General features: G+C 33.1%; 4 protein-coding genes and 1 non-coding gene across 6 annotated transcripts; 2 read left to right on the top strand and 3 right to left on the bottom strand.

The window, feature by feature from the left end:
- The first annotated feature begins 697 nt into the window (after positions 1 to 697).
- LOC129903290 (uncharacterized) lies at positions 698 to 1,834 on the top strand. Its single transcript, XM_055978798.1, has one exon. The coding sequence runs from the start codon at positions 760 to 762 to the stop codon at positions 1,498 to 1,500; it is 741 nt and encodes a 246-aa protein (XP_055834773.1). The 5' UTR covers positions 698 to 759; the 3' UTR covers positions 1,501 to 1,834.
- Positions 1,835 to 7,786: 5,952 nt separating this feature from the next.
- LOC129903409 (uncharacterized) lies at positions 7,787 to 11,286 on the bottom strand. The gene is made up of 5 exons (XM_055978960.1): positions 10,706 to 11,286; positions 9,914 to 10,055; positions 9,245 to 9,398; positions 8,266 to 8,457; positions 7,787 to 8,082 (listed from the first exon to the last, which is right to left on the bottom strand). The coding sequence occupies exons 1-5, from the start codon at positions 11,208 to 11,210 to the stop codon at positions 8,077 to 8,079; spliced, it is 999 nt and encodes a 332-aa protein (XP_055834935.1). The 5' UTR covers positions 11,211 to 11,286; the 3' UTR covers positions 7,787 to 8,076.
- A 2,974-nt stretch (positions 11,287 to 14,260) lies between these two features.
- On the bottom strand, positions 14,261 to 18,411 carry LOC129904709 (protein NPGR1). Of its 2 annotated transcripts, none has more exons than XM_055980289.1 (6): positions 18,289 to 18,411; positions 17,357 to 17,676; positions 16,841 to 17,099; positions 15,428 to 16,632; positions 15,129 to 15,276; positions 14,261 to 15,034 (listed from the first exon to the last, which is right to left on the bottom strand). In XM_055980289.1, exons 2-6 carry the CDS (start codon positions 17,555 to 17,557, stop codon positions 14,724 to 14,726), a joined length of 2,124 nt encoding a protein of 707 aa, XP_055836264.1. In that variant the 5' UTR covers positions 17,558 to 17,676; positions 18,289 to 18,411; the 3' UTR covers positions 14,261 to 14,723. The 2 variants fall into 2 exon arrangements, with proteins under 2 accessions (XP_055836264.1, XP_055836263.1); XM_055980288.1 differs by lacking the exon at positions 18,289 to 18,411 and adding an exon at positions 17,992 to 18,201.
- Positions 18,412 to 20,328: 1,917 nt separating this feature from the next.
- On the bottom strand, positions 20,329 to 20,401 carry TRNAA-AGC (transfer RNA alanine (anticodon AGC)). Its single transcript has one exon. It is a non-coding gene; the product is annotated as a tRNA-Ala (tRNA).
- Positions 20,402 to 24,071: 3,670 nt separating this feature from the next.
- Positions 24,072 to 25,519, top strand: LOC129902873 (F-box/kelch-repeat protein At5g43190). The gene has a single exon (XM_055978308.1). The coding sequence runs from the start codon at positions 24,207 to 24,209 to the stop codon at positions 25,359 to 25,361; it is 1,155 nt and encodes a 384-aa protein (XP_055834283.1). The 5' UTR covers positions 24,072 to 24,206; the 3' UTR covers positions 25,362 to 25,519.
- The last annotated feature ends 1,788 nt before the right edge of the window (positions 25,520 to 27,307 follow it).

The raw sequence follows: 27,307 nt of genomic DNA, 5'->3' as shown, positions 1-27,307 counted from the left end.
ATATTTCTATTTTTTATTTGACAACTCTTTAATTTAAACTTTTCGCATTACATGTTTAGGATTTTATGATTAAATTACATATTGGTATATTCTACATCTTTTTAATTTAATACCACAAAATTCAAAACTTTTGTTTACTTTCTTAAATTCGTACCAAAATAAAATCAGATAAGCAAATTGAAATAAAGTAACTACATAACACATTTATCCTTTTAGCCAGTTTAAAAAAGAATAACATATTTCTATATTTTTTAATAATTTAATTTTAAAACACTCATTTCATCTTTAGTGAGATGATTTATAGTCACACAAAAATTTATGACTTGATTTAAACAATACGTTTTAAACGTCTTTTTTTTTTTAAAAAAAATTATGTCAAATTTAATAACATCAGATAAATTGAGACGGAAGGAGAAGTATCAATATGGCAGATCTGGACCAATTCAATATGGTATAATTTCCTTGCATATTATTACTTGCATCTTTAGCAAGAATTAGTAAAGTCAAACATCATTAATGTCCTCATAGAAGCTTCCATAGACTTAACAATTTTAAAATAAAAATTTATTCAATAGTCCCCTTTTTTTGATTTGACCATTCCCTAATCCCCACTTATATCGGGTCTACCAAACGGGTCCTTAAATAAGCTCATTACATCCATTTTTTTTTGGTTCCTTTGAAACACAAATACATACAAACACAAATATTCTCCATTCCCCAAAAAATAAATTCCAAAATTTTGTATTATTACTATTCCATATGGTTAATCCATTTATTTGTGGATCTTTTAATCATCAAGATGATGATGATATGGAAATTTTTAGCCCATGTTCAACTCCCAAAAGATCAAAAAAATGTTTGCTAAGAATAAGGTCTAGCAACAAAAATAATCCATATTCAGACAGAGGACTTGACAAATTCTCTGCCCTTTTAGCTGATCTTGAAGACAAGAAACAGAGGATTTATTCCCAAATTGCCCCTGATGATATCTCTTTGGTACGATTCGTTTATTCGAATTCTAACGATGCTAAGCCAATTATTGTGAAGTTGAAGGACAAGAAATCGTTAACGGAGGAAAAAATAGAGTCCCCAAACAAGCAACGGACTCGTGAAGTATACGAAGATTGTGAAGAAGGGGAAGCTAAGCCCGAGGAAAGTAAAGTAATAAAGAAGAGTGGTTCTAGTTGGAGTTCAATGAAATTGGAAAATTTGAAGAGGCCTATGTTTTATTTGCCCATAACTATAATAATGATATTGCTATTTTTGGCTATTTATGGAAGGTCATTTGCTATTATGTGTACTTCAATTGGATGGTATTTGATTCCTACAATTAGAGGGGGGGATTCAAGATCACGTACAAGTACAAGAAAACCAAAAAGGAAGAAGGAATATATGAGAAGATTTAGTGAAAAAAGTGTTGTTAGTGAAGAACCAATTTCTCCAACAAGTGTTATGAATGGACCAATTGGTAAACATGACCATAGGAAAAGTTGGTCATAATGGGGAACAAAAATAAATTATCTTGATCCTGTGTATTCTCTTCTTGAAAATTCTGAATTTTGGGTGCTGTAAATTCTTTTGCTGATTTTGTACATGTTGTCTTGTTTGAGTTGGACTAAAATTTAATTAGTCACTCTTTTGACATTTTTTTTTTTTGTAAATTAGAAATTTTAGAATTATGGAATCAGCCTCTCCGCCTTCCAAAATAAGGGTATAAGATCTGCATACACACTATCTTTTTCAGACTTCACTTGTGGAATTGCAGTGGGTATGTTGTTGTTGCAAAAGTTTAGAATATTGAAAAATCCTTTATACCTTCCAAGATAAGTAAGGATAAAATTTACACGTTATCTTTCTCAGACTCTACAGTGGATATGTCGTTGTTGCAGAAGTTTAGAATATTGAAAAATCCTTTATACCTTCCAAGATAAGTAAGGATAAAATCTGCGTACACATTATCTTTCTCAGACTCTATCGTGGATATGTTGTTGTTGCAGAAGTTTAGAATATTAAAAATCCTTTATACCTTTCAAGATAAGTAAGGGTAAGATCTGCGTACACACTATCTTTCTCAGACTCTACAGTGGATATGTTGTTGCAGAAGTTGAGAAATATGAAAATAACCTCTCTAACTCCCAAGATAGGGGTTTGCGTACACACTGTCTTTCTCATACTTTATTTGTGGAATTAGCGTGGATTTGGTGTTGTTGTAGAAGTTTTAAAATATGTTTGTTAACAAGTTATGCTGGTTCGACAGAATTGAATTGTACTGTTTTTCTTTACTATTCTGTATTCAATGAATCGTTGTTTTTCTTCATTTCTTACTTAAGCTGATTCTTGATCTCTCACATTGACAAATTAAATAGTTAGATGTCTTAATTTCTTGAATGTAAACCAGCTGATTTTAGGATTTAAGTTCTCTCTCCAAGAATATGGCTCTTAAAGTTCTTTTCTGATTGGTTTTCGTGATGATGATGTTCGAGCCAATTTGCGTAATTTTCAATAATTTTATTGCATTTTATTTCTATTGGGATTTGAATCTTGATATCTTATAATTTCCCCCCACTTTATTTAACGGTTAGATGACCACTATATTTTTATATTGGAAGACAAACCCAATCATAAATTGTAATTCTCTCCCCTTTATATTTTACTCGATCAAATATAAAGACCGTTTTTGTTTAAAATAAATTTTTTTGGGGCCATTGCTTGATTTGTGAGTGTTATACTTATACCGGTATCATGCTAATCTTCTTTGTATCGTTTCAATATCCGAAGGGACTAAAAGCCATCTTTTCAAAATCCACATATGAATTAAGCAAACATTATAAAATTCTTTAAACAATGTTGTTGCCATTTTAAATATTAAAAAAATCAACCATGTTTATTTGAATCACTTACTTCATTGAAGTCATTCGAAATGTTAAATAAACAAAAAAAACAACTTTTGAGTGTTTATTAGAGGGATTATTATAATATATTGAAACAATGCAGTTTTGACAAAATCATATACCATCTTATAGTAGTAGTTAAGTAACTTCTAGTAATTAATTAATTTCATATACCTTTTCCTTCTTGACTTTTTGTTTTTTTGTTTAATTCAAAGAATCAAAGATAGTAACAAGATAAAGTCGATCTTCTTATTTCTTTGTGATTTTTCTCCTTAATGGGTATATAATATCACAAAAAATAAAGAGCAGTTGGGTCAATACATTTTTCTATTTTCTAAGTGACTAAATCCTGGTGGACTGCTCATTTACAGTATCTTTCCATCCCTTTCATTACATAAGCACAATAATCTGTTCTCATCATGGTTTAAAATATGGAAGTAAGGAAGGGGAAAATGGGGAGAGAATTACAATTTATAAGATGGCGGAATTGAATCCTCACTAATAAAGTGAATTTTGAGATAATCAACCAGCTGAAATATTAAGATTCTCTGTCGCCATATGATTTTTAGAAACTTTACACTTTTTTTTTGTTTAATTATTTGACATATCATAACCAAATCCCGTTGGTTCTATCAATTCGGATTCACATCGCAGAGTCACTTAAAGTTGAAAAAATGTCACTTATCAAGATCTTTTTCATGCTTCAAATTTAAACTTGAAATCTCTGATTTCATTAAAATGAAGATATTATAGAGTTAAATGTTAGAATCGAAATAATTAGATTTCCTGCGTAAGCTAGCAAAACAAACCTCGAAAGATCATGAGTAAGAAAACAAACAAGAAATATATCAAAAGAGACACAAATATTTAATGTGATTTGATTAATCGACCTACGTTCATAAAAAGAGATAGAACAATCATATTCCGTTCAAGTTAGAATAATCATATTATTGTGCCATGTGTATAAAAATTATACTCCAGTTTCACATTCTAGTGAACAATAATTACCTTATAAAATTGATTAACACAAAAATCATTGGACAAACGCTAATTGTTTTAACTAAGGTACTGTCAAATCGAAGACCTTTTGACAAGATACTACAACAACAACAATCCAGTGAAATCCCACAACGTGGGGTCTAAGGAGGGTAAAGTGTACGCAGACCTTACTCCTACCAAGGTAGGACGGCTATTTCCGAAAGACCCTCGACTCAATAATAGCATAAAAGGAGGTTAGATAAGACTAAGAAGTTCAAAACTATTTGAGAAAGCAAATAACGAGAGCGACACAGATAAAATAAAATAATCAAAGTACAGAAAGTAATAGATAATAACAGAAATCAGAGCACAAGAAATTATAGTGCGCTAATGCGCCTACTAATAAGGGAGAATAACGAGACTATGTACTAGCCTTCTACCCTATTGTGAGTCCTTCACACCCTCATATCTAAGGTCATGTCCTCGATAAGCTGTAGCTGCACCATGTCCTGTCTAATCACCTCTCCCTAATATTTCTTAGGTAGGGTCTACCCCTATCTCTTCAGAAACCACCCATGGCCAACCTCTCACACCTCCGAACTGGGGCATTTGTGTTTCTCTCCTCTTCACATGCCCAAACCATCTCAGTCGCATTTCTCGCATCTTATCTTCCACCGAGATCACTCCTACCTTGTCCCGAATATCATCGTTTCTAATCATGTCTCTCCTGGTATATCCACACATCCATCTCAATATTTTTATCTCGACAACTTTCATCTTTTGAACGTGAGGGACCTTAACTGGCCAACACTCTGCTCCATATAACATAGCGGGTCGAACCATCACTTTGTAGAACTTTTTCTTAAGTTGTGGTGACACCTTCTTGTCATATAGCACACCGAAAACGACCCTCCATTTCATCCACCCTGCCCCAATACGGTGTGTGACATCATCGTCAATCTCCCCGCTGCCTTGCATGATAGACCCAAGGTACTTGAAACTACTTTTCTTTGGGATGACCTAGTCACCAAGCCTAACTTCCGCGCTAACCTCCTGAGGTGTCTCACTGAACTTGCACTCTAGGTACTCTGTCTTGGTCCTACTTAGCTTAAACCCTTTAGACTCCAAGGTATGTCTCCAATCCTCCAGCTTAGCGTTAACTCCACTACGAGTCTCATCGATCAGGAATATGTCGTCCACAAAAAGCATACACCACGACACTTCACCTTGAATTTGTCGCGTCAATCCATCCATCACCAAGGCAAATAAAAACAGACTGAGAGCTGATCCTTGATGTAACCCCATCACAATTGGGAAGTGCTCTGAGTCCCATCATACTGTCCTTACCCTAGTTTTGGCACCTTCATACATGTCCTTGATCACCCTAATGTACGCTACAAGTACACCTTTAGCCTCCAGACATCTTCATAGTATCTCTAGTGAAACTTTATCGTAAACCTTTTGACAAGATAGCGGTGCATAAAATATATCCGACTCCTAATTGGCTGTCTTTCCAAATGACATTTTTTCAATGAACATTATTTTGAAGTAATATCCTAACTTTTTAATAGGAGATTGGGTTGATTCGAATTTTTTAAATACCATTAAACTATTTATGTTGGGGTTTAAATTTATGAATCAAATCAAATCAATATAAGTCAAATTTTTCAATCTCAATTTTTTTCAGGTAAGGTCTTCATACAAATACATAATTAATTTGTGCTTTAAATATTTCTTTACTATAGCAAGGTATTTCTTTAGCCACCAGACTTGATCTTCATTTTCATTAATTAATGCTTAATTACTGTTAATACTTGATAATCCTTTTCTGGGGTCCTACTTTTGGTACTTAATTGTTATCTATCTTTCAATTTCATTAGCGTGGCCGCCTCAGCTTCTAATGAAAATAATAATGAAATATGCCAAGACTTTTTTCTCTTGCTCTGTGTTTTGCGTTCTTTCTAGACTAAGAACAGTGACATAAATTGATCTTAACCATAAGAAATTACATACGTGAATATCGTTTTCTCAACTTACAACTAAACACAACTCAAATCATATTGTGTCATACACCTCCAAAATTTATGTGCCACGTCAACGTTGGGTGTCCATAAGACACAGTGAGGACGAGTTAAAGGTGTCAAAATGCGCATTTCCAAAGTTGGAGTGTTTAAATCCCAATTAAAACCAAACCAAGTCAAGGTGTTTATCTGTGTATTATGACTAAAAAATTTTATAGCTAACTGGCTAATCTATTAGAGTTAGGTATGAGTAGGCTGAATACAGAAAAACAAATGTGGATCAAAACAATTGTATTAAATGAGCTAGAAATTTTAGATCACAACAGGTTGGCTAGGAGGTGTTAGGTTGGGAGAGGCTAAAATTGAAATTTTGGATACAGTCGCAATAGGAGGAATAATCTATCAATATGTCATTATCTCAGTAATAGGGGCAATAAATTTTTGCAGCTTATGATAATAAAATGCATTTATTTGTTGAATACAAGAAGTTCAGAATTGAAACACAGTTGATTGATGAAATACCACTAGTAAAAGAGTGAGAATTGCCAAATTAACTAGCCAAACCCAAATGTGACGAAATATTTAACCAGTCAACCAGCAAGACTGTAAAAGTTGGTAAATATTATCGCTAACTGCATTTTAAACGTTGGTAATCGTAGCATTTAGGGAACATTAAGAGCCTATGGAGATTCACAGGAAATCAATCCAGATCAAGAAGCAGATAGAGATGATGGGAGTAGCGCATTGAGAAGCAAATTAACCTATCCAGATTCAACAAAATGGAGGAAGATAACACGAAAGCAGCAAGCAGGCAAAAACTTGAACGAAGTGCAGAATGATAGAAATGTAAGTTTGGCCAATGAACTGCGTCAAGACTTGAGTATTCAAGCTGTAGTAACAAAATCCATTGCCAAGAAGACTAGATCATAGTCTTCCAAGGGAACTAGCTTAACTGAAGGGAGACCATTTTCAGGAACCGTTCAGTTGCACCAAAGTTTGTGAAGCACAAAACCTAGTACTTTGAAATATATAAAATTGAAGTAGTAATTTCACAAAATAATCTTTCAAAAATAACTTTTATTAAGTTAACTATACAAAAAATTCAAAGCATACCCTACTTTCCAACTTTATTACTATTTCGTTGATAAATTTACTACAGAACTCAAAAGGATCTTAACCCGAGCAAAATCCTTCTTACATGTATCCATGGTGGAAAGGTCATCCAAACAAGTATTGTAAACTGGAGTTTCCAAAATAGAGTGTACAAAAAAAAATTATTCGAGTCTCATCAGCACGTATGAAGAAGACATAGGGCCAGTTATACACCTGGCGACGTCTTGCTGAGAAAACAATAAAGAAGTTAGCTGAACCTACCCTCTAATAATGCTGTTCACTAAGCATAGTTGGCCACTGGATTAAAGTGTTGCAATTGAGCATATACCCATAAGCCTATCGACCCAATTAATATGTTACTCTATTAACTTCTATCCAACCTCACTTATCATGATATATGCAACTCCCAGAGTGAACATACTCTTAATTCTTTTCACTGAGTCACAATGGTAAGACTACTGCCAAATGGAGTTGGGTCTTGAGCCTTCTGGAGTTGGTAAGACGACAGGCTCAAAGTTTGTTATTCCATTCTAAATCTTTCTGGTCTAAGCATGTAACATCCCCGTCTCTTAGATTGACACTATGGAATCAGTTTCTACTCTTAGTGTTTGTGGTTTTCTTCACTGGCTTTCATATATTAACAACTCCTACCTTCAATTTCAATTTTCAACAGCATGCCACTGTCTCCGAGCACAATTTCCCCCTTATTATTTAACTTCATCCATTTCTCCTGCTCTTCTTTTTTAATTTTCCTTTTTAAAGTGGCAGTATAATAGAAGTCTGTAGAATTTAAAGGCATTGACTTGCTCATAACAAAGCAACAGCAAAGGCATGTGGGTTGCCAATTGCTTGAGAGCTTTTTCGAAGATTAAATTAAGTTGACACATTTTTTTAATTCAGAAGAAGGTACAACTTGGGCTCTGTAGAAGGAACATATACCTGTTAAAATAGAGCCACATAATAGAATCAGATAATTTATCATGTCTTGATCCTTTTAAAAACTACATTTCATCTTCAGGTCTCCGTTTTGATCAGGGGATTCTCCAAAGGTGACAAACATAACACTCCTGCCCCTATTCCTGCAATTCAGAAAAGAGGTTTGTTCAATATAATCTCCTACCTGATCATGCCACTTTAATTAATTTTTGACTTCTGCATTTGGAAAAGAGCAAGAGATAGAGAAGAAATAAATCACAGTTGTTATAATCACAATTCACAAATAAAAATTGAAGGAGAAGTATCGAAAAGAGTGTCCTTTAGACCTTAAATCTCTTTCGCCGTCCTTCCTCAGAACTAAATTGAGATACTGGCGATTGTTGCCTATGACCTTCATCTCTTTCTTCCACTCCTCTAGCTGGCATTCTCTTTCTTTCTTCTATTTGATGTCTAGCATCTCGGAAGAATCCGTCTTTATCCCAAGTCACGTCATAATCAGCTCTGAGTCGCGATCCTTGCTGCACAATTATCAATCACATGATTAACCAAAAACCAATAGCATCAAATGAAAATAAATTTCTATCAATAATCAGCAGAATGTGTCATTAAATTTGAATTACATAAGATCTAACTATTAGCGGTTGAGCAACAACACCATCAAGGATTGTTGACTATGAATATGAATGCACATGCAAAAGCAAAATGTACTCCCTCTGTCAAATCTTTATATAAGGTTGTTTGATTAAGCACAGAGTTCAAGAAAGACTCGTCAAACTTGTGATCTAAAACATGTCATAGACATGGCTATGAAATCATGTCATTTAAGAGAAAATGGGAAGTTTAAAGTTAGACTATTCCTAAATATAGAAAGGTATCTTTCTTTTTTAAAAAGACTAAAAAGGAAAGTGTGTCACGTAAAATAAGATAGAGGGAGTATGAGGTACCAATCTTTGCAACACTTACCCAAGAATTAGGCTTTTTGATGAAAACTTATTAAAGCAGTAGTTGAGTAAGGCCTAATTGCTTATACATATAGCCGAGCACATGTTAGATATTTCATTCACAATCATCTTTTGAGTGCTAAAGAAGACAAGAAAGACTAACCGATAAAGTACATTTCTCCAATATGTTTCAACTGAGCATCAATTACAATATAGACACATCTCAAATTTTTCCTCATTTTAAATATATCAACCCGTTTCATTTCTTTCAATTTTGGCAGAGCAACTGCTCCCCTTCAGAGTACCATGGGATACTAACTATAGGAAAAGTAAAAATAATAGACTGATGTTCCAACAAATATACCTTTTGCAATGAGCGACTACACAAAATCTTCAAGGTGTCATAGAAGTCCTTGTGTTTCTCAAACCGTACTACAATCTTACAATGAAGACCAGAAACTATGTCTTCTTCATCTGCATCGTCACCTATACTATTGTCCTCAGCAACATGAAGATTCCTATCAAAGAAAAAATGAGATAAGCAATCAGTAAGTTCCTGGAAAGAGAGGGTGAGTGATCAGCAAGTTCCTTTCCTATCTTTTCTTGGGCAAATGGAAATAATGAAATAAATAAGGGCATAGTAGACCCTTTCAAGGAAGTGGGAAAAAAAAGGGATGCAAAGTACGGAATATGGCAATCTCCAGCTCTACGCAACACATAGTTGGATGTAGTTGAGACGTGATTGTTTAATAAATTTTGGTAGGTAATTACATTTCTAAAGACTAAAATTTTCCAGAACTTTTAGTAGGTATAAATATTGCTTTAGAAAACTTTTTCACAACACTGGTTAACAAAAGCACTTGAAATATTCAAGTGAACAAGATATACATGTAGCTACTGCTGCAAGTATCACGAACAAATAGACAGCTTTCAACTCCACAACAAACAATTCAAATGCCAAACAAGTAGTCAAACAGATAATAGCTTTTCATAAACAGTCTAATAGATAATATAAAAACAACAATTCACTTACCTTATCTTTCCAAGTGCAGAAACAATTGTGTGAGTAACCAGCATAGAGGGCTTAGATGAGACCCTCGTCTCTGCAAACCATCGTGATGGCATACCTTTCAACACGATTGTATCTGGCTGCATCTTTGCACTCCTCTGATATCCTATAAAGAAAATAGGAGATACAATTACTTCAAGTGACCAACCCTGTTAAAAGCATGCACCATTTAAACTGGAGCATCATATAACACAGTCATGAATTTCACCAACAATATAACGAGGAACCAAGTACTCCTAGCTCGTTCAAAATACAAACACAACCAGAAGCTTTGATACTTTCGGCTGAGTGACCTCAAATTGTTAGCAGTTTCAACTTCATACCCTTTAAGTACAGTTTCAGAAACAAAAAGGTCTTCCATTTACACCATATAACAACTAAAAAATCTGTTCTTTAGCATCCGTTCTTCTTAGCTCCTCATTTGAAAGTTCAAATCCAGATTTTCTTATCTAACTATCACATTTCATTTATCACTATTCAGGCAGATAAACTTCTACATTGAGGGCAAGTCATACAGACCAGTGAAAACAGGCTATTCTTCTTCTTTTATATAAAATGAAAACAACCAAGTTTCTTCACTATTCTTTTTTTTCTTATTCCGGCTACTACAGCACGGAAACATACATCGAAATCCATTCCGCTCCATTAGATTCTTTAACTGACATTTTCTACTAACATACAAATCTTAATCTCCAAATAAACAAAAGGCAAGAATACAAGCATTACTGTCAACCGCATTATATCCAAAATACTAACCACGAGAACCAAAAGCAATAATCTCTTCCCACTCCTTCTTCATTCCTTCAAAATTATCAGACGCCGGCACAGCAACATTCAACTTAAACTTCGTACCTTCCAAATTCAACTCAATCCCATCCAATTTATCCACAAACCCTCTCCTCCATTCTAGAAACTTCTTATCAGCTCTCTCCACATCATCCTCAGTTTCACCAATCACCTTCGACAGAAACCCTAAGTCGTGAACGAAAAGGCGACCCCGCGCCACCGGCTCCTCACGCTTGCGCTTGTTGAGATCTTTGAATCGCCGGATTTCGAGGTCCTCTTCAGGAACAGTGATGGAGAATGAGGATTTTATGTAATCGATCAGTGATCGCTTGAACTTCCACTCGTCGATCGGATTAACTGACTTGTCAGCACGGTAGACTGTTAAGAGAAGCTTAATTCGTGGAACTAGAGAGAGCCCGCTTTCGAGTTCTAGGGTTTCGGTTGGCCGGAGAGAGTTTAACGGTCGATTATTCATCGCCTCCGGTCAGCTTAGTTCAGACTTGGAACTATTTTTAAGTAGGACTTACAGCTATGGCTTTTGTACTTTCAACAACGACGACTAGGGCTGAACACGAAAAATCAAAAAATCGAACCAAACTAATAATCAAATCAAACCGGAAAAAAAAATCGATATTTATTTGGTTTGATTTGATTTGGTTTTTAAATTTAAAAACCGACTATATTTGGTTTGGTTTTGGTTTCAAGTCTAAAAAAAATCGAAAAAACCGAACCAAACTGACTTTATATATACATATTTTAAAAATTAAATTTGTATATATATGTGTGTGTATTTTTATTTTTTTATGAAAAAAATATAATTTATATTGATTTTTTATATTTTTGATCTTGGGTCATTCTTTTGAATTATACTAAATAAAGTAAAAATAAATAAAATATAGACTTCATACACAGAAAAGCTACTCACAATTACAAATAGTAAAACTTTAGGTGAGTCATTCTCTATTATTAAACATGTATGAGTCAATCTTGGCTAGTAGCTACTGGCTACAATGAAATTTATAATAAGAAAATACTTTTGAAATTTATTTTCTGTTTATTCAAATAATGACTACAAGATATTTTAAAAACCGACAAAAACCGAAAAACCCGATAAAAACCGACAAAAACTGAATAGTAAAAATCGATATCATTTGGTTTGGTTTGATTTGACAATTTGAAAAACCGACTCAATTGGTTTGGTTATTTTTTAATTAAAAACCGATCCAAACCGAACCGTGAGCACCCCTGACGACGACATTAAGGTCAAAATTAATAAGTAAATCAATAGGACGTCGTATACCCGTTTATCGGGCCATAAATAAAATAAAATTGAATAAGCTCAAAACTTTTACCAATAATAAAATGTAGAACGGAGAAAATTCAACATACTCGATGTAACTCCACAGGTGGAGTCTGAAGTGGATAATATATATAGTTAAAAAATTATTTTTGATAAACTTTAATTTTTTAGGAATTAGATAGTACTAAAATGTATTCCAATGCAATTAAGATGGTTCACACTCAACATCTTGATATGATCATAGTAGTCAAGTATATATATTGTAAAAGAAAAATATGTAAAAATGAGTACAAACAAGAGCATTCTTCATCGAGTTTATATGTACTAGTTGATCCTCGGGAATTTTTCTGTTGATATGTGTTTTATAAAGAAAAAAAAAGGTCAAAAATATTGGTTATCCCATAACTGTGAGATAACAAATATTTATAACTTTTGTTAGCTATTTAAGGAGTTTGCCTCCATTATTTTTTATCTACACAAAAAAATATATCAAATATCAAAATGTAGAAAATACATGGTATAATATTTTTTACTAACAATTTTTCATATTGTGAATATTTTTCTGGTGGTCCGTGGTTTTTCTAGCATTGGATTTCCACGTTAAATTTTTGTGTTGTTATTCTCTTTAATTTCTCTATTATTCTTTTCTGTTTGAAGACGGTCCGAAAGGGACAGGAATTAGTCGGTGTTTTTTCCTAACAAGTGGTATCAGAGCCTTAAGTATGAAATAATTCTTTTTAAAATTTTAGTATGCTCTGTGGTTGCAGCTTTGTCTGATCTTCCACATCAGAAAAAAATTCTGCATTAGAATTATTGTTTTCAAGAAGAAGTTTCGTCTTGGTGGAGTTTGTTATTCTAATAGAGTTGATTTGGGTATTTGTATATTTGGTAATAGTAGAAATAAATACAATATAAAAAAGTTCTGGCTAAGGAAAGACTTGGTACTTAAGTATATCTGTTGTGGTCCACCTCCCTTTCCTGAGAACTAATTCAGTGGATACTTTTCCATTGCTATTGTCTATTTATTAGTACTATTAAGCATGTGGGGACAAAATTTGAGAAGTTTGGTTAGAAAATGAATTTTGGAGCTGGTTGCGTGAGAAAATAAAGTCAAAGCTGATTAAAATTTTTTAGCAAATGTTGTCAAAATCTGGTATAAATTAGTTAAGAGATGAAGAAGTTTCAGCAGCAGTTCTCGAACTTTGGCGATTGTGATTTATGACATATATGATTGCAATAGGGATGTAGCTTTGAGACTTTTGTGGTTCTCTGTTAACGTAAGAGGAGATCAAAAGTGGTTAAAGATTCAAAGACTGGTCAAATGACAAAAATAAAATTGAGGCTTTGACTAGTGGTGTTTTTGGAATCTTTGTGGATTGGAAACTTTGATCAACAGTTGGTAAAAGGTAGAATTGTAAGGAGCGGTTCGGCAAGGGCTCCTACAGTACGCTGGGATAGATATCCTTATAACATGTTGCAATTCTCCAAGGTTTGTCATGATAGAAGATGGTATAGTTCTAGCGTGTCCACACTTGCACATGAGCATTGGTTGATGGGTGATGCCAAGGTGTGTAGTGAAAAGTATATCGATGGCTAATGGACTCTCAGAAAATCAACAAGAGAGTTGCACCATAAGTTATTAACAGGTTTTCTCGAGATGAATCGAAACTGAAATTCTTGAAATTGGAAAATGATTTCAAGTGAAATCTTTTGGATTGGTGATATTCAATCTGAGTGGAGGTGCTCTTAATGGTGGGGGTATGATAATTCTTGTTATTAGAATTATGATTGTCGGTTGCAGACAATGTGATGGTTGCAGCTGCGCATGGTTGGCCGGGTTTTGAGTCAGGTAGAGAACTGATTCTGTTATGTGTAGCTGAACAACCGTAAAGACCAACAGATTGTATCTTTTATTCTTTTTGAAAGGTGGAGATTTGTTGATATGTGTTTTGTAAAGAAAAGAAAAAGGTCAAAAATATTGGCTATCCCACATCGGTGAGATAACAAATATTTATAGCTTTTATTAGCTATTTAAGGAGTTTAGCTCCATTATTTTTTATCTACACCAAAAAATACACCAACTATAATATTGTGTATTATATAATTGTAATAATTTTTTATATAGTGAATATTTTTCTGCTTGAATGCGGTCCACGGGAATTAGTAGGTGCTTTTTCCCAACATTTTCAAGTATCAGAAAAGAAAAAATATGACCACGATGAGTCTTACAAGTATGAAATACATAGTGAACGTCAACACAGATTATGAGATGCATTGCTTTTTTTCTTCACTAGCCAAAAAGAAAGTACTTTCATTGGAAATGTTCAGTGCTTTATTGTAAGCTGAAGCAAATCAACTGTGAGATCAAGATATCATGTGATTATGTGAAATCAGTTGTCTAGTTATTACTTCAAAAGCCAGCAAAAAGATGACTAATTGTTATATACACTGATACAAAATACCATGAGTGATGCCATTAACATCGATAGATAGTACTATCCTGTTCGCGTTGGGAACTATATAGAACCAGATAGACCTCTCTATCGAAGATTGAAAAAACCATGCCTTCATAAATTCGTCACAAACGTCTATTCTATTAACAAATTGCTAAGGTTCTTGGATTGCTTCACTGATTCTGGATGGATAACTGAAGTCAATTTTTCAATTTCTGCATTGAATTAAGGCTCATCAGACAAAACATTGAACTGGAGCAGAAAGCTTCAACTCGTGTGCAGCTTGGAAAAAATCTGCTGCTTGATGGACTGATCCTTCCATCTTTGCAAGCTTTCCAAGGTTAAACCACGCTTCATGGTTCGTGGGTTCTAATCGTAGAGCATTCATTAAAAAGCTTCTAGCAATAGGGACTGCATCGTTACCCATCTTCAAAAGAACTTTAGCTGTAGAAACAATGCTAGGGATATAATCTGGTTCTATTGATAGAGAAATTGAGAATGCAACAAGAGCTTCCTTATGTCTTGCTTTAGCTTGAAATAATTCACCTAAAGGGATTTAAAGAATCATGGTTAGTTACCGATAGAAAGTAAAAGGGAATACATCTAAACTTTGCATATATTTTGCACAGTTATGTTAGACCTGTTGCATGCCAATTCCGCGGGCAGAAAAATTGAATTGTGTTGGCTCTGTTTATACTTATTTCAGCATCACGCCACGACTCAAGATCTGTATATAATCCTGCTAAATCAAGCCATGCTTCAACTTCTAATCTTCTCTGAGAAGTTACCTGCAGCCCAAACAAAGGAAATTATGATCTCTAATCTCCTTTATCAAAAATTATTCCACGTATCGAAATGTGTGGATTTCATATATCAGATTGTCAGAATAATATGAATACTCAACACTTTCTTAGATGAAGTTAAAAAAAGGTTGTGTACCTCATCATTTGTCGCTGACTCCTTTTGTGCTTGAATCATAGCCAGCAAAATCCTGTATGTCTCTATGGCTTGCTTGGGCTGTTGTTGAGATATTTGAAGGACAGCTTTTAACCTGAGATGTTCCATTTGGTCGATTTGTCCAGTCTCATCAAGAGCAAGATCAACTATGGCTTCTGCATCTTTGAATCGTTGTTCTGCTGAAACGACTAAAGCCAACAACTTCCAAGCTTTCGCTGTACTTCCAGCTGACATTTCTGAGTAGCGCATTACATTATTAAAAGCTGGAGTCAAGTTTCTTTGTATGGCATTTTCCAATCCAAGACTAAATAAAATTTCTGGATCCTCCTTGCAAACGGTAATAGCGGAGTTTAAGGCAGCCAACGCTTCTCTTTGGCAGAAATTTCTGTCAAAATCCGAAAGGGAAACTCTTGCAGCGTTTCCATAACAGACGCCAAGAAGTTTATGAGCTTGAACTAGGAAATGTTCGTCTTGATTTTTGGCCAAGTTAATTACCTCACGAGCAAAACTTATCCCCTCGTGAGCTTGCTGCAGATCCTGAGAACACAGCTTTGCTCCCAACAAGAGAGATGGAACATGAGGTTCTTGGTTGGCTTCTGAACATCCAGAAATTTTCTTGACAAGGTTCAATGCCGTATCATTTTGACCTGCAGCACTGTAACAAAGAGCAAGTAGATACCATCTCTCTGCTCGGGTATGAACTCCTGGAATAACCTGCTCAATATGATCTGCAACAGACTCAAAGTTGCCAGAAATTGTCAATGCGAATGTCAAATGGCTCATGACTTCGGAATCCCATTCTATTTGACCATTTAACATTTTGCTCATGAGTATAAATAACAAGAGAATTGCTTCCTCCAAGTTACTTTTAGGGGATGTTGAACCCCACACTTGAAATTGAGCAGGAACCTCAACTTCAACCCCTCCAAAGAGTAAAGTGGCAGCTAAGTCTTTTTGTACACAGGCCAATCTTTGAGGATCCAAATTCCAAGGCTTGATTAGAGCCCTTCGATATGCAAGCACAGCTTCATCCAAATACCCTGCTTGTATCCATAACTTGGGAAGTAACTCAAGCGCTTTATGAAACATCTCCAGTAACTTACAGTCTTCAGAAATTCCATCTGGTATTCCATTTGGTAATGCTGAATCAACAACATCCAGTATCATCTTGCACTCCTTAGCAGCATCTGAGTAGTTAAACACCATATGCAGCTACATAAGTACCAAAGAGCAGACAACACACCCTTCAATCCAGTAACATTGAGTTCATCTATCAATGGCATACATAACTAGATTGACAATTCATTTTCAATCTTCGACAACTGTGATCCTAAGCATAGCAACCAAATAACATTAAGGTTAAATACCAAATAACATAACGAGAAGCGGCTTTACCTTTGATTCGGCGGAGCTCTTCTAAGGATTTTGCTTTAAGCAAAATTGCTTCAAGAAGTAGACTCACAGAATGCAGTGACATCACACCAGCAGGCACAATATCACCTTTGGAACGCGGTTTTAAGGGCCTCGTTCTCTCAGAAATGGCTTTAGACATTCTCGAGGACAGGGTTCTAATATCTATTCCTTGAAACACTTGAAGGGCAGCATCAAAATTCCCTCTTTGGTATTCTAGCCTCCCCAACAATGCTCTTGCTTCCTGCACCCCAAACCACAAAAGAGCCAAATCTACTTACATAAAGCTTGTGACCTTCTACTAAATACAGTGAAGAAATCAATCAATCAACTATGCCTCAATCGCAAACAAGATAGAGCCGGCTATATGAATCATCTGTTAGTCACTCAAAGAATGTTTATTATCTCAAAAATCACCGAATTCAGTTTTTTTCGACAAAGAAAGTGACTTTATGAGATAATAACTATTTGTTATCAGTTTTAAGGGGGTTAGGGTATTACCTCATAGTTCAAGGAAAGTGCTTCTTTTAAAGTTGATTCAGCTTCATCAACTTGGGCATCATCAAGTTTTGAATCCCAATCTACTGTTCCAGTTCTTGAAGAAATGCCACTGGCTGAGAAATCCCTTGTGGCCAATGACTCAGGAGACTCAGGTGGTGGCTCATCAAATTTGAATTGCTCTCCTGAACAAGCACACAGCATCTTCTCCAAAAAGCAGAAGAATTCAAAATTTTCACACTTTTGTCCACTCCAAGAATCTTACTTTAGGTCCAGTTCTTTCAAAAGTTCAAATCTTTCTTAGTACCCTTTCACCTCCAGAGCTGAAAATTGCCAAACATCAAGAAAAAGGCAAATTTGAAGACAAAAGGGTAAATGCAATATTGGATCAGATCAAGAATTGCTATGGGCAAAAAGATTCTTATCCAAAAAAGGAAAGCAAGTCTGAACCAAAAGATTACAAATTTAAAAAAAATGAAAAGCTCATGGAAAAAACATCCTAAGAGAACTCTTATAAAACCCAATGAAACAGAAGAATAATTTAGGAACAGAAATTAAAGAAGACAAGCAACAAAATGACAATTAAAATGCAGAGTGAAAAGGGCGAGACAAACAAGAGAATAAAGCATTGAAATTACCACAAAAACAGAAAGTTTTGTTTTACATGCATTGTTTTAGTAGTATAATTAGTCATGAAAGCAACTTCTAAAGAGCAGTCCCTGTTAAAAGTTCAAGAACTACTATTGAAAGCTATAGATTATAATATGAGATTTAAAGATTTAATTGGAATTGTCCATATACGAGGTGGTTTGATACGCAAACACAATATAAATTTAATTTCCATATCACATCAAATTTGAGATTATTTATCCCATTTAATAAGTAAGATAAATTAGTCTCCAAATTATAACCTCAGAATCATGTAATATACGAACCAAACAATTTTGATATTTTAATAATTTGTCCTGAAGCTGACATGGTAGCACAGAGTTTTTGGACAGGAAAAAAGTATGGGAGGGGAGCAAAAGTGGTTGCAAGAATCGTAGCTGTTTGTAGATTCTCTGTTTCCTGTGTTGCATCCCTGTCCCCCCGCCCCCCTCGCCCCCTCTATTTCTTTATTGTTTTAATTACTATTTTAATTTTTAATTTTATTATTATTTATCATTTCGCTTCTATCTTTTACTTCATATATTATGTTATTTATTGTTATTTTTCTCCTCTATTTTTAACATGACTTTTTCATACTATATATGATATATATTACGTTTCCATACTGTCTATCGAAAACAACTACACCACCCTACGACCCAGTTATAAAATCTGAGCAAATATGTTGTTGTTATTGATATATTTAAAATTACTATTTTAAAAAAATATTTATTATATGTATGGAAGGCATTTTAATTTTAAAGTCGTATCCAGTCAAATAACACAGGACAGATATTAATAGTATGAAAAATGATAATGACCCTAGTTATAGTATTTAGGGAGACAAAGACCTCATGGTATAGGTGGTGAATTAAAATGACTAAAATACCCAAAGGATGACCAATAATACAAGTGTCTTTTTCTCGTTTTCTTTTTGATTTATTTTTTCTTGTCCAAGGGTAGAATAGTCACTGTGATTGCTTTGTAATAATAGGATTCCTTCATGGCAGATTTTTTTGAATATAGGTGTAAGTTTTAGGTTTTGCATCATGTGACGAATGACAAGGTTTGCCAGAGTTGCTTTGCTGACAAAAAATGTCGTGGTGTGATAGTAATTAAGGAAATGCTCCTATCACTTCTCTATAATATGTAGATGAAAAGTGAAGGTAAAAAACAGCTGCTCGAAATGGATATCAAGGTGAAAAGTAACAACATTACATATACAGGTAAATTTTCGTCAAGGAGGAGCAAAATCTTAGTATATCATATTATTCAATTTTCAGACCTTATTTGTAAAATTATATCTTAATTATTGGCTAAGTTATCGTGATCGCTATAGGTAGATCAAGTTAAATAATGTTCGTGCTCTATTCTAGCACAAACATGAAAAAAATGAAAAATTGGATACATATTTATGTGAGATAATGACATCATAGCGGAAGAAGAATTAGGGAGAAATTATTACATCTAGCTCTAGGTCTTCTACCTCAATGTGACATTTCTTCATCAGGCTTTTGCCGAGTATAAATATTCTCGATTTCCACTCCTATGATTGATCATTTTTCACCTGTTAAATATTGTTTATCGATTTCATAAGTTATTATTATCTCATCAAAATTAGCTAATTAGATATGAGTCCGCCTAGGCAAAATCCTCCTTTAATATATTTATGCAGATGTATTACTTAGTAGCCCATGTTGGAATTGTCATCAAGAAAAAGATGTGTGATGTGATAAACGATTTTCTTCATCTTGAAATGTTCTTAAAAAGGATAAAAGAATCTTTAAGAGGAAAAAAATATTTATAGTATGTTAAAGATGGAAGAAAAACTTGAGAGAAAAAGTCGAAGTATTTTGAATATTTCAATGACGACTTTGTTGGCAAAAATGCATAACATGGGTACCATGATGATAATTAAGTAATATAATCATCTTATGAATTAAGATAGTGACTGATTTATTATTTTTTATTTGCCTTTTTATATTCAATATCTCACTGGTAAAGCACATTGCTCGAGCCACGAGGTTAGTGACCATAAGAAATATACAATTTTGGATTATTGTCTAGTGCTATCACGTTTTGAGTCCTATACTTTAGTGGTAGCTTCTTTTTTTAAAAAAAATAAACAAATGGCTAAAATTGCCCCAAGACTATGCATAACAATATAATTTTGCTTCCCCTAAATAGTGGAGCAGACTATTTAAATTTTCATCTTGTTGATGAAGATTTATCGATTTTCCACTTTGTTGGCCAATAAAAAAATGTTCACATTCATAAAATGAACAAAAGTTTTTTTCCCAAGCACTAAAGTTTGTGCTCGAAACAAATGGAGATGCGGGGTATCGATCCCCGTACCTCTCGCATGCTAAGCGAGCGCTCTACCATCTGAGCTACATCCCCATATGGTTTCATAGACATACACATTAGGTTTTAATTGATTCTATTTTAGATGCAGCTAAGCTAAAGTTGTGTTATTTTGTTTAATGGGAGTAAACAAATAAGAAGATATATCTTTAACAACTTTACTTTGGTGAGATGTTTCAGAAAATATGATTTAGTCGTGCAACTAGTGGTGAAAGTAGAATTTTTATTAAGGGGTGTCAAAATATGAAGAAAAAAAAGGAGATTCAACACATAATATATATGCATAGAATAAATCTTTTTATATATTTATATTATATAATTTTTCAACAAAAGAGGTATTGGACACACCCTAGATACAATATGTGTGCAACTCCAACTATGTCCTATATGTATCACAAAAGAATAGTTACTTCCATTGAACTAATAGATATTTCTCCTCCTCCTATGATTATTTGTTTGTTTGTTTGGTACCTTCCCTATGAAAATTTATGAACACATTTGACAAGTTATTTCTTTAAATGACAAAATTTAAAGAATATGGTTCAAGTCAGAAAATACCCAATCTAGCCATAAATAAATAGGCCGGCCGAAACCATGAGTATTTAAAAATATTTTTTTTATTATTTTATTTGATAATTCGAATTTGCGAAGCGTAGAACTCATTTGAGAGTAGCGTTCTCGGTTAAAGATCTTTTCATATCTAGGATTCAAAATTAAAATCACTAATTAAAACTTAAATAACCTCATTCGTTGCCTTACATTCTTTGATGTTACTAAAATTATGCTCATTATATTATACTTGGTTGTCTATATCTTCCTCACATAGCTTCGGCTTCATTTCATTTATTAACAATTAATTGGTTATGATGGTTGGAATCCATCACTTATAGCCCAAAATCTCGAGTAGATTTTAGGAATGAAGAATTACTTTTTGTAGTAAATAGTATAAATCCCTAAATAATGAGTTTATCCGCAATGTTAAAGGAAAATGGACCTCTGATTTCTTTAAAACAAACTTATGATATATATATATATATATATATATATAGGTGAGACTAACTTTGATATTATAATAAGAAAGTAGATTTTAAAAAATTATCTCACGAAGTAAAGATTTTTCGAGATTATATAAGAAAACAAATTTTCACATTCACCCTCAATATGGGATACTAGCACGATGTGAATTCAAATTAGTCAACTTAATATATATCTAGAATATCATATGGTTAAATAAAAAGAATTTATTAGGCAAAAGAGAATGTATGACTTTTTTCCTCTTTTGCTTTAATCCTTATTCTCTTGTTCATTTCTTCAGGCGTGACAAAGCACAAAGCTATGGGTAGTTTTGGTAAAGGTATAAGAACAGTATTGAATAAAGTATACCCCTCCTTTTTATTTGTCACGCTTTATTTTTAGAGAGTTAAATTATATAGAATTTGATCGACTTTTTAATATATATTGTATATTTTTTTATTATATTAATATAAGAATGATTATAATTTATAAAAAAAAATTGTATAGTTTTCGAATATCTAAATTTAAAATATTGCATTATATCTACTTCAATCTAGCTTTAAAAATTAATCAAATTAACTTTCGTAAAATGAAACATGACACGTAAAAATAAACGGAGAAAGAATTAGTTAATGTCAAAATTAATTATGTTGATATTAGTTTCTATGGACTGCGTGATTTGTTGTATAGATTAAATGAATAGGTGTATTAAAATAGGAATAGAATCATGTATTGTTAATCTTTGGTTTATTAGGTATAAAAATAGTATTGAATAAAATGTATGACCTACATTATATTAATTATATCAAACTTAAATTTACAACGAAACATTAGGCTACTAAAATTTAATATTAATACTATTTTTATATACCCTATTAAAATTAAAAAATAATTAAAAATGAGCAAACTGAGATAACGTGTGTTATTATCTTAATCTTGTCATCCCGGGAAGTAAGCATCTAGCAAACCAAGTCCTCTCATCACTTCTGTTTTGCCTTTCTTTTAACTAAACTCGAACAAATCTCACTAATTTAAGAGTTAATTATTTAGATATATTTTAATCTTGAATATTACATATTTTATCAGATTTTGGTGCATTCGAATACGTTTAGATATGTATAGATACATGTATCTCAGGATATATGGAGTCAAAATTATGTGTAATTTGTTCAAGATATATTATATCCAAGCACATTCGTATGTATCTAGATACATAACAAATCTCGCTTTCCACTATCCTATATATCTGGGAGATATATGTGAATCACATCAGATACATGTATTTTGTGTGATTTGCATGTATCTGAGATACATAACAAATCTCGCTCGCCTCTTTTTCCACTCTCGCTCGCCTCTCTCCCTTTTTGGTGTATCTGGTAGGAAAAATAAGTGTACCTTCCTCAATATATGATAGAAAACTCTTAATTAGTGGTAGGATATTTAATATTTTGAAGATATAGATAATAATAGTATATACGGTAGGTAGTAAGTATGTCTAATTGCATAGTTTCTCCTTTCTTTTACTCCTCTAATCTCAAATGCTTTTAAAAAATAAAACAAAATTATTTATCTACCGATACTAAAAGCCAATTTTCCTTCCATCTTTTAAAAAAGTAAAATTGGAGATAAAGAAAAGAGAAATTGAGAGGATTAATAATTAGAAAATTGAAGAGTCAACAATAAAATAAAAGTTCAACTAATCAACTAATTAAGTTACTGAGATTCATCTGCTATTTGTCCTTAACATAATCATGTTATAACTGATGATCATGTGTTAAAATTATAACTTCAAAACTAAAGGGTTGTTACAGCTTGGGATATTATTTTTTAAATTTAAACTGAACATCTTTTATTTTTATATTTAATACATAGCTAAACTTATTTTGTTTTTGATTTTTTCAATATGTACACCAAGAATCACAACCTTATTTGTCCAGCAACAACTGCTATTTTGCCCTTTTCCCCATTCAATATTCATCCCATAAATGAACTGTTATAAAATTTTAGCTGGTCTAAATCAGACAAATGGCCGATGTGATCTGTTCAAATTTATCGAACTTTGCCATCATAATTTCACACTTCCATTTTCAATCTTCAAGTCAAACTTCTTCCATATATATATATATATATATATATATATATGTCTTCTACTTTAATTTATTTGTTCGAATTTAATTTGAGATAAAATTTTAAAAAATAATAAAAAAATTTAAATTTTATAATCTTAAATTAAAAATACATAAAATATATTAAAATGTCATTTAATCTAGAAATATTAAACAAATCACATGAAAAATCAAATTAAAGAGGTGTAAAAGAAAGATTTTTTTTTTCGAAAACAAACAAAAAAAATAGTAAGATAAATAAATTAAAATAACGAAGTTAAATATCGTTTAACTTTATGATCTTAAATATGTAATACTACATAAAAAAATTAAAATTAAAAAAATTATGAAAAAGAAAAAAAATTAAGACTAAAAAAGTAAGTAGGACAACCACGTTAAAATAAAAATATTAATTAATAACATAATACATAAATATATCTTTAAACTTGATCTAAGTTTAAATCTACGTTCAATTTAACTATATATTTATGCTCATTCAAAATTAAAGGATATAATATGGCCAAATTAAATGACTCATTTACTATTACGTCATTAATTAATTGTCCATTGTGTTGAGACTTGTAGTCATCTTCTTTGTACCTTGAAAATCACGTCACGAAATTGTCAAAATCCAAAACAAGTTGCTTACCAAATAAAGAACTTAAGAAAGTGTCCAAATTTGTTCTTCATAAAAACAGAACAATAACAGAGCATATACAAAGATGAACTACAGCAGATATTCACTAATAATGGAAAACAAGAATATGGTATTATCAAATCAAATGGATCCCAAAATATGGAGTCGATTACCAGAAGATGTATTAGAGCATTTGCTTTCATTTCTTCCATTAAAGACTTTCTTGAAACTCAGATCAACTTGTAAGCATTTCAAGACTCTTCTTTTTTCACCTCCTTTCGTTTCCAAACACTCCCCTTCTTCTTCTTCTTCAAATTCACCAAATTCTTCACCTTTTTCTTCATTTTTCTTACTTTCACATCCACAATTCCCAAGACAATACCCTCTATTCGACACTGTTCATAACAACTGGCGAAATTTATCTCTTTGTATTTCCCCTGTTTTGCCATCTTCTTCCTCTGTTCTTTTATCTTCTTCTAATGGTTTGCTTTGTTTCTCTCGTCCAACTTCTAATGCTTTCATTATAACTAATGTTTTAGCAAGATCTTCTAGGGTTGTGAAATACCCAAATTTGCCCTTTTCTTTTGAGTCACTCACTTTGATTTCTTCATCCAATAATGGGTACAAGCTGTTTGTGATGTCTACTGTTGGATCTTCAAGTCAAGTTTTTGTTTATGATTCTTTGGTTCATTCTTGGAGTCAATTTGGTGGATTTGATCTTATTTTAAATGAAAATCATCATCAAGAAGGTGTTTTTTATGATGGGTATTTGTGGTTTATTACCCCAGAGCCTTATTTTATAGTTTGTATGGATCTTGATACTGGGGAGTGGAAAAGATCAAATTTTGAGCTGCCAAGTGAGCTTACTTTTGCTAGATTGGTGAGTGATGGGGATAAGAAATTGTTCTTGATTAGTGGAAATGGGAGTAATGGGATTTCAAGAAGCATGAAGTTGTGGGAATTGGATGGAGATTCCAAGATTTGGGTGGAAGTTGAGAATGTGCCAGAATTGATTTGTAGGAAGTTTTTATCAGTTTGTTACCACAACTATGAACATGTTTATTGCTTTTGGCATAAAGGGTTGATTTGTGTTTGTTGTTATTCTTGGCCTGAGATATTGTATTACAAGGTTTCTAGAAGGATTTGGCATTGGCTTCCAAAATGCCCTTCGTTGCCTGATAAATGGAGCTGTGGATTCAGATGGTTTTCCTTTGTTCCTGAGCTATATGCCTTTGTCTAATAACAACATCAGCTGGTTTGAACAAAAATCGCCTACTTCTGAGGAGGTTTGACTGATGGAGCTTGGTTTTTGTTTATGTTATGTTCTTTTCTTTTAAGATTTGGTGTATATAGTGGAGTAGCATTTGTGTTTGATTTGTTACGGTTAGCATTCGGAAACAGTCTCTCTATATTTTACCCTCCCCGTACTCAATTGTGGGATTTCACTGGGTATGTCGTTGTTATAGTTAGCATTGATCTATTATCATATGAAAATAAACCTTGTAGAAGCATTGTTTGTTTGATAGAATTTGAGTGTTGTGGTTGAAATTCGGTGTACTTTGAAAAGGAACTAAACGGCAATTGAATTTCTTCTCTTGGTTTGGATAACTTTGTATGACTTTATTAATCTTTGGCGGTTTTTGATGTCTTCATTTTTGTGCAAAAGAACTTGTTATCAACGTGCAATGAACATGGAGTACTACTTGCGCGATACTTAATTAGGGAATCTAGCCAATTTTGATGACATTTTGTGGGTTTTAGTTCTTCATGAAAGGTTCTTTAGAGAAACTTTAGTGCTCAAATCCTAGAACTTTTTTCTCTATAGTTGAAAGCTGAAACCACTGAATTTTAATATGTCGAAAATACCAGATAATGTCATTGGGGATTTTGAGTTTTCTTCAATAGGTTATTTTGTTATCTGGTGCTGGATCATATTAATGTCATATTGGTTTAGGGATCTAGATTGTAGGAAGATATAAACCAGATAAACGATCTGATGAAAAGCAGATCTGTCCATTGTCCATACTCATGCCTAACTTCTAATTGTAGTATCAAAAACTTTTGAAACACAGCCAAATGGACTAACAACAACAACAACATATCTAGCGTTATCCCACAAGGTGGGGTCTGGAGAGGGGAGGGTGTATGCAAACTTCCCTTTACCTTGTGCAGCTGGTAGAAAGATTGTTTCCGATAGACCCTTGGCACAAGGATCACAAAGTAAGCCAGTGGCATCTGCTCCTACAACTGAAAGATCACAAATACTACAAAGTTGTCCTTGCTGGGATGGAACAAAATGAATAGCACAATAAGGGCAAAGTGAAATCCTTCTGACCCCTGCATATGTTACACCACAGACCACAAAAGGATTTCTGAAGTCGTAATTCAACTGTGTAGCATCCCCCAAATTATATTCAGCTGCTTGCAGAATCTGGTGGCAGAGGCGAACGCAGAATTTGAAAATGACGGGGCACTACTAAAGGCGGATGCATATTAGTTGAAGCACCACTTCGTAGGAAAATGTAGTCAAACAAGTATAAAAGAACATGTAACATAATTTACTGTGTGATTTGATGGTCTTTACCTTCAGTGTACACTTTGACGCCTTGCTTGTGATGACACATTAGCAACATCTTCTTATCCTTCATGAGCCTCATGTCCACCCCTGGCGGTAGCATCCACATCACTTATTCAGTATACAAAAAAGAGTAATTTTATATTAAAGAAAAATATTATTTTGATAAAGTTTTGGGCTTTTCAACTAATTTGAAATTGTTAACTATACAATTTTGTTATATCCTCGAGGAGACAAGTCAAGAGTTATGCGTCTGAATTAGTGAAGACTATACTGCAGTGGGCTTAAATTCTCTTAAAGAGAACGATATATCCTTGCCTCAACCTAATATTTATATATTCATTCTTGTTTATTTTATTTTTTTCAACCCTAATTTGTAGTATTTTCACCAACAAAAGACAATATCAAGAAAAAGTTACTGTTTCAATACACAGTTAAACCTCTTTATAACGACGTCGCTTGTTCGAGAATTTTTTGACTGTTATAGAAAAATGTTACATAAATTGATGTATCTTTCCTTTATTTGAAAATTGATTAATTTCAATTGTCCACATGACATGCTTATGAGTAATTTAATACATTCTAAATATCTTTAATTTAAAACAATAAAA

This window comes from Solanum dulcamara, chromosome 9 (assembly GCF_947179165.1).
Source record: "Solanum dulcamara chromosome 9, daSolDulc1.2, whole genome shotgun sequence".
NCBI classification, from domain to species: domain Eukaryota; kingdom Viridiplantae; phylum Streptophyta; class Magnoliopsida; order Solanales; family Solanaceae; genus Solanum; species Solanum dulcamara.
Note: the sequence above shows the minus strand (reverse complement) of the source record. Positions and strands in the feature narration are given on the sequence as shown.

What these genes read in the sequence shown, in the direction of transcription:
- LOC129903290 (XM_055978798.1), top strand. Translation starts at nt 760, where the DNA reads ATGGTTAATCCATTTATTTGTGGATCTTTTAATCATCAAGATGATGAT.
- LOC129903409 (XM_055978960.1), bottom strand. Translation starts at nt 11,210, where the DNA reads ATGAATAATCGACCGTTAAACTCTCTCCGGCCAACCGAAACCCTAGAA. An exon ending in TATTGCTTTTGGTTCTCGTG is followed by an intron (nt 10,056 to 10,705) that starts GTTAGTATTTTG and finishes TTTTCTTTATAG; the next exon opens with GATATCAGAGGAGTGCAAAG. An exon ending in TCTGCACTTGGAAAGATAAG is followed by an intron (nt 9,399 to 9,913) that starts GTAAGTGAATTG and finishes TTTCTTTGATAG; the next exon opens with GAATCTTCATGTTGCTGAGG.
- LOC129904709 (XM_055980289.1), bottom strand. Translation starts at nt 17,557, where the DNA reads ATGCTGTGTGCTTGTTCAGGAGAGCAATTCAAATTTGATGAGCCACCA. An exon ending in AGAGCTCCGCCGAATCAAAG is followed by an intron (nt 16,633 to 16,840) that starts GTAAAGCCGCTT and finishes TTAACTACTCAG; the next exon opens with ATGCTGCTAAGGAGTGCAAG. An exon ending in AGTCAGCGACAAATGATGAG is followed by an intron (nt 15,277 to 15,427) that starts GTACACAACCTT and finishes TTTGGGCTGCAG; the next exon opens with GTAACTTCTCAGAGAAGATT.
- LOC129902873 (XM_055978308.1), top strand. Translation starts at nt 24,207, where the DNA reads ATGAACTACAGCAGATATTCACTAATAATGGAAAACAAGAATATGGTA.